Below are 6,906 nucleotides of genomic sequence, written 5' to 3' on the forward strand. Positions count from 1 at the left end.
TTCTCTGATATAGTGGCTGGCGGCTAATAGTAGCAAAAGAGGAAACCTTGTCACCACTCACGCTAATTGGAGGAGGTCGAGTTTCCAACCTCTTCTTCATAGCAACAATAGCAACAAGTCCTCTAACCATGTCAACTAAAATAAAAACATAAGATTTTAATAAGGAAATGAAATCATGAATATAACTCCAAGAGAGAAACGAAAGCAAAGCTTACTAATAGCATTCCGAGCAGCGTGCTCATTTACTATAATGTCTCTCAAACTAAGAGGACGTTCGTTTCACAGCAATATTAACATGTTAATTCTCACAAATTCGAAAGCATTATCACCATTAACTCAGATTTTTAGAAAAGACACGTTGAAATTTTAGTATAAGTTAAATTTTTTCCCACCTTCCAAAGTCATGAAAAAAGAAGTTGTACTCTCAACCCCTTTAATTTTGAAATTTTTTTCTTTAAATTCGTGGTAAGACTCTTCAAATAGATTAAAAATTCTTCTGTTCGGGACACCTTGAAAGGAAACGAACCCATATCCTTGTGATCTAAAGGGAACTGTCAAAGTGAAAAAATAGAAGAAAACCCTAAGAGAAGGTGGAATGTCTAAAAACGAGCATACGAGTTCAAAACAACGAACAATAGCCCAACTATTTGGATGTAGTTGAGAAAGGGCCATCCAATGTCAGTTAAAACGCTCACTTGGAAGCCGGAAAAAGGAAGTCGAACCCTACCCGGGAGAACAAAGTCTTATACATCCATAATCAGTCAGGGGCAGTTCCAGCATGTTCTTTTATATGGCACAGCCTATCCCCGGACTTGGGAACCAAAAAACCGTACAAATTGCTTATATCAGAATTAAATATAACCCTAGCCTTTCTCAATTTATCAAGTTCCTCTTGCGTGATGGTAGAAGGGATGGCCTTGACCTTCTCAGATATCCGGGAATAAATATCTACTTCAAGTTCACTATTCATTGGAGGAATCAGGGCCGGTCGCGACCTCGGACGGTTAGCGGCTCCACCATGTTCGCGATAACTTTTTTCCTCGGCATCTCACGAAAATCTACAAGGACACCACCAATATATTATCAAGGGTTGAGAAACTCTAAAGTTTACCTAGAAAATTCAAAAATTCACCACAATTCTAGAAAATACGGAAGAGTTTGGAAAAATGGGGGCAAAAATAAAAACCGTCACTATCAAATTATGGAAACTTAAAACAGTGGTACCCCTACTATGCTAAACCTAATCAAAGGTATCAAATACAAAAAATAAAATTGCGAGGGAAATGTATGAAACAATGCCCAGAACCATAGATGAAACACACGAAGCAGTGAAAAAAGTTAAAGTGCGGAGCATAAAATGAGAAATGTACATTAGCAAGTTAGACAAAAAAGAGGAAAAAGCGGAGGAAATAAAAGAACTTTACTAGAATTAGCCAGAATTTGAAACATGTTTGGAAAACGCTTGCAGAAAGGCGATATTTTTTCGCTGTAATGGCGGTGAAAGAAGACCGAAACGAAGAAGATTCCTTAGAAGGAAGAAGAAGTATTTTCGGAAAGTAAAGTTAAAGATTATTTAATTAGAAGTTAATATGGCATTAATTGATGCAGAGAGAATTCATAAATGACCAGATGGTTCGTAAATCGAGAAAAGTTATAACTGCACCAAGAAAGCCAGTTTCATTACGAATCCCTTAGAATTCCGATTAAAGAATACCCCCTTAAAACCAACTTCATAAACTCGAGTACTCTTAACAAAGTCATCAAAGTCAAGAGGCCCGAGTTGGGGACATTATTCTAGACAAATAATGACGTAATAAGATAGCAATTAAATAAGAATCTGATGTTATCTGACGTTATCGACGTTACAAGATAACGTCAGATACGGTACAACGGCCATGCCACTAAGTCATGAAACCGCCAAATCATGGCATTATGAATATGATATAAAGGCAGTAAATGCTGGAAAAACAGTAATCTCGAAATACAGGGTTAAAAGGAAAGGGAACTCAGCAGATAAATGCTAAACAATATCATACTATCAAAACACATCGCTAACTTAAGTATCGGAATATCTTGCAGATTATTCCCTGGTCTGGTTCTACACTCGCCAAAGTTAGGATCTCTGATCTTCCAACTCTCCTGATCAAGTTTGTGATCTCCACTCCTAGTACGAACAAGTATCATAACAAAACACGAAGAAAAATTGTGTTGAGAAGAGAAGAAACGTGTTGAGAGAAAGAAAAATATGAGGAAGATGAAAAACTTGAAAAATATATAAAAAAAAATAAAAGTGTGGACAATTAAAAATAAGAGAAAAGGATAAATAGGTTCCTGACTTTTTGTCCTATGGACATTTTCGTCCTTGACCATTAAAAAATACTTTTAAGTCCCTGATCTTTATAAAACTTAGACGGATCAGTCCCTGACGGAGGCATTTGGACGGATCAGTCCCTGACGGAGACATATGGACGGAGGGATTGATCCGTCCAAGTTTTGTGAAAGTCAGGGACTTAAAAGTATTTTTCAATGGTCAGGGACGAAAATGTCTACGGAACAAAAGGTCAGGGACCTATTTGTCCTTTTCTCTTAAAATAATTTGTTTTTCAACTAGAATTTTTTATTTTTTTTATGCACTAATTTTTATGTTTTTGTACCATTCAAGTTAAAAGTTGATTTCTTGGAATAAAATACTCCAATTTAGGGTAGAAACATAAGAGAGACGCGAAAATTATATCGTATGAATAATAAAACATAAAAGAGAAGAAATATGTTGAGAGAAAGAAATGAAAAAAGAAAAGGAGGCAATAGAAAAAGAAATTTCTGTGAATGAATAGTAAAAAGTTTTATGTGTGGTCATTAACTGTGTCTTATCCCCGTTTCATCTTCAAAAATTTCTGTGTTCAATGTTCATAAATGTCTGTTTTGTCATTAAAATTCCAGATTTTCTTTTTAAATTTTAAAGACAATTTTTTTTCCATAAGAAACACGGAAAGTTTGATTTCATTTTTTAATAGAATTATTCTTTTCCACGCTAAACAAGAACCAACTGAACGACTTTGTAAGCAAGCTTTTTCGTTTGGGTCGTTTGTAGAATTCCTCCGATATCGAAACCATATTAGATAGCTTACACACTCCAGCTCCCAAATGGAATTATTCGTGAAACATGAGGAGTTTATGGCAAATATTCTGAACAAAATGGTGATTATCAACACTAGAAGTCTGGAACAAAATGTAACATAATCTGATAAACCATCTTCCGGTGGGATTACAGGCTACAGCCCAATGTAATTCGATAAAATTCAAAACATTCAAAACAAAATCACGAGATCTAAAAAGATGAAATAATTAATCTTAAGTCCGTCTAGCGAGCAAGTTAACGAGCTGCCTGCGCCTGCGAATGTTCCAAAAGTTGACTAACTAATTTGTAGGTACGCCCGTTAAGAGCCTTGGTATGGTCGATCAGTTGCTCATACCTGGACATATAAGAATCCCAAAGGTCAAGGGTGTGCAAAGAATGATAAAATGACAAACGAAATAAGGAAGGCGAAATGGTACATGATGATTGGAAACGAAACAAGGCTTTATCAGTATCAAATAACTTACACATTGGGATGATTGGGTTCCATGATAACTGTTCCTGTTTGAGAGTCGATTTTGGCATCGAGCTTTGAGCTACGGATGAGATTCACAATCCATCTCTCGGCCTCCTCATAATTCAGATTTAACTTCTCAGCAAGAACTCTGCAAAAATAAATAAATAAATAAAATAATCAGCAACTGGGCAACCTCAAAAAAATAAATAAATAAATTATTCTTTCTTTCAACTCCAACAATATACACTCAAGTTGCACTGCATGAAAACATATGATCAGTATCAGAGAATGCAAAATCACTTATTTTGTGCCTTTGATTGATTCTCTACGTCTCAGTAAACAGCACAAAAGCTGTTCATTGTGGTTGAAAAATTGCACTAACATTTCTAAATATTAACAAGTCCATTTAAGGGTTACGAAGCCAGGGAACTACAACATTCTAAATAAGAAAGGTGCATACGCCATGTCAATGCGTTGGTGTATTCTGCAGTATGTCTCAAAGATGAATAGCCTAGCATTTTCAAGGAACTCATCCCTCAATGGTACAGTAGAAAAGTTGCTTTCTTCAACTCGTTTACCAAGGAATGGATCATTGAGAATCACCTGCATATTTACAAATTATACATAGTAAGGGGTAACATACGTTGAGAAGCCTAAAGGAAAACATAATAGACTATAAAAGTTAAATCACAACCACAACATTTACTCATCTCATTCTTATTCTTTTAGCAACCTTTTGAATTTGACAGCCACCTATATCTTCCACCCAATATTGCATCCTTATGTTACCTCATAACTATAAATACTAACTAGGGCAGTTTTCTCCCATCCCCAAAAACACCCCAATATTTGTCTTTCAATCAAATTGAATCTGTCAAAACATAAAAATAAAAGTAAAGAATTAATGATGAATTGAAAATTTACTTCTTCACACTCCCGCATCTTCTTTTGTGCCCCATCAAAGTCGTAGTTGACATAAACACAAGCCAAAAACTCAGTGATCGGGTCTTTATACGAATTCTGTTCCTGTTGAATAACTTTTATGAAATCTTTGAATTGAGGCCTCCTGCGCTTGTTGACAATGAATGCTGTGGCCAAGTATCGTAAAAGGTGTGGAGCACTAGTTTGGATTGCATTTAGATACCTGAAAACCAAACCACATCTTAGATAAACTACCATTACGGTGTTGTTCCCAAAATATGCAAGAAAAATGGCCTGGGATAGGAAGCAATTAACCAGCTTGATGAATATTAAAACTAAAAAATAAAATACATGAAATCTATGTGTGATGACACTTGGAAAAGAGGGGTCAAGTCAAAGAAGGCATACTTGTCCTGATTAAACAGATCAATTATCTGTGTTCTTCCATTGTCATGGTTGAAAAAGATGAACAGACTCCAATGCATCAACCATATTCTGCTTTGCACCTGATTCATAGGTGATGCAAAACTCTGCAACAAAGTTCAATGCTGAGGAGTCAATATCGTTGGAGCATGAAATAAAAAGAGTACACGCTGCTACTTAAAAGATCAGAGAGAACAACCTTTGAGTCAATGATTTCCTTCAAACGATTCAGCTCTTCAAGTGCAATGTCCCAGTTTTGCATCAGTATTTCAGCTGCAAGCTTTCCCCACAATGCACTCAGACTTCTTTCACTATTTGTGCACAAAGCCCTATACTGATAAAGATAATCAGCGGCACCAGAGTAGTTTCCACACTCAAATTGAAATTTGGCATATTGATATAATGCCTCTATTTGTGCAGGACCAATCTGTTATAAATAAAATCAAAACTAAAATGGTTAGAATTCCAAACAGACACACACACAAACACTCTCACACACGCACAAAATAAATAGGACTCTAAGGTCTAGGCTGAAGGAAAAAAACTAAAAAAACTTACAAACGCTTTATTATTTATAGACAAACAATTAAGCAATGACAGTACAAAATTTTGCAAACATTATATCAGATAGAGTGAGATTTCATGAAATCCAAATATATAATGGACTCAAGCTTATAAATAAAAGACTAGATCTGAAGAATAACCCGATACCAAATTCCAGAATTGGGGCAACAATGTTCTTCTTAGTTGCCAGTACCAAGACACACTCCTCTCCCAACCATCTTGTATCTTATACTCTAAATCAACACAATTAATGGGAATAGAGTAAAAAGAATGAGTGGAACATCAAGAGACCTACCTAGGCACTTAAAAATCCCACTTTTTCCCCTCCAAATTGGAGAGTCAAGAAGGGAATGACTTGCACTTCTCTTCCTAACTCATACCTAGTAAACAAACATCCACAAAACTCAACTATAATCCTACATAATCACTCAGATTTTTCAGAGACTAATCGAAAACTCGTCACAATTGGCTAATTTATTAATTGATTTTTATTAAAAAAAAAAAACTTTGATATAACCTGGTATCTGTCATTGAGCATCTGAAGGTTATACTGCTTGTCAGCCCTCAACTCCTGCACGGCGGACGGATTCTGAAGGAATGCCACCAGCGGCGCAGCTGCTTCCTCCAGCGACTTCAGCCTCGCCACAACTTCCGCCCTCCTCTCCACCATATCTAACACCACACCAAATAAATAAATAAATAAATAAATAAATAATAATACTAATAATAATAACAAATCCCTCTAAAACTAAACTAAAAATTAAACGGAAATAGTGAGTGAGAGAGACCCTGAGGAACGTCTTCAGTGTGGTAGAGGCTCTTGTGGATGTCCATGGCATAGTCAACCATGTTAGTGTTATTGAGGAGCTCGATCTTGGCCTTGAGGATGTCGCCATCGTTGTAAAGCTGGCGCTCCTGGAGGAACTCCAGAAGCGGGAACACAAGGTGCCTGTCAAGGTTCGGAGCGATCCGAGGCGTGAGATCGTAGGTCGCCATTGCCTTGTTATGGAAATTAGGGGTTGCGGCAGCTGCTAATAAAACCTCCCTCCGTGTGTCGAGGAGACGAGGGTTTTTGAGAAAGACTGGTGGTAAGGTTCGGAAGGAGAGTAACCTAGGAGAATGTAGTCTAAGGTACGCTTAGGTTAAATTCCATCCTTAGCCTTTTGATTTTATATCTGGCGTTTTCTTTTCGGTATCGCATTTTGGTCATTCAATTTTCTCTCTCTTGTTTGACACGCTCTTATCTTATTCTCTTGGATTTGATCATTTTAAATTTTACTTTGGAAAATAAAATATAATTTTTTATTATTTATTTTAAAAGTAATCAAACCTATTTTCAATTTGAAAATAGATCCATAAAAAAAAACTTCAAGTTTTAGTTTTCCAAGTTTTAGTTTCAACGTTT

The 6,906-nt window shown here is 36.2% G+C and overlaps 1 protein-coding gene across 1 annotated transcript; it reads right to left on the reverse strand.

The window, feature by feature from the left end:
* On the reverse strand, window positions 3,151–6,664 carry LOC107625417 (eukaryotic translation initiation factor 3 subunit E). The gene is made up of 8 exons (XM_016328044.2): window positions 6,290–6,664; window positions 6,019–6,173; window positions 5,137–5,364; window positions 4,923–5,044; window positions 4,518–4,737; window positions 4,054–4,196; window positions 3,604–3,741; window positions 3,151–3,473 (listed from the first exon to the last, which is right to left on the reverse strand). The coding sequence occupies exons 1-8, from the start codon at window positions 6,495–6,497 to the stop codon at window positions 3,374–3,376; spliced, it is 1,314 nt and encodes a 437-aa protein (XP_016183530.1). The 5' UTR covers window positions 6,498–6,664; the 3' UTR covers window positions 3,151–3,373.

Source organism: Arachis ipaensis, chromosome B02 (assembly GCF_000816755.2).
Source record: "Arachis ipaensis cultivar K30076 chromosome B02, Araip1.1, whole genome shotgun sequence".
Classification (NCBI taxonomy): Eukaryota; Viridiplantae; Streptophyta; class Magnoliopsida; order Fabales; family Fabaceae; genus Arachis; species Arachis ipaensis.

Bases quoted from the DNA above. Each gene is read 5' to 3' on its own strand.
- LOC107625417 (XM_016328044.2), bottom strand. From the start codon at position 6,497: ATGGCGACCTACGATCTCACGCCTCGGATCGCTCCGAACCTTGACAGG. The intron at 5,365-6,018 runs GTTATATCAAAG...TATTTATAACAG, and splicing joins TGCTCAATGACAGATACCAG to ATTGGTCCTGCACAAATAGA. The intron at 3,742-4,053 runs GTATGCACCTTT...TTATTTTTGCAG, and splicing joins CACCAACGCATTGACATGGC to AGTTCTTGCTGAGAAGTTAA.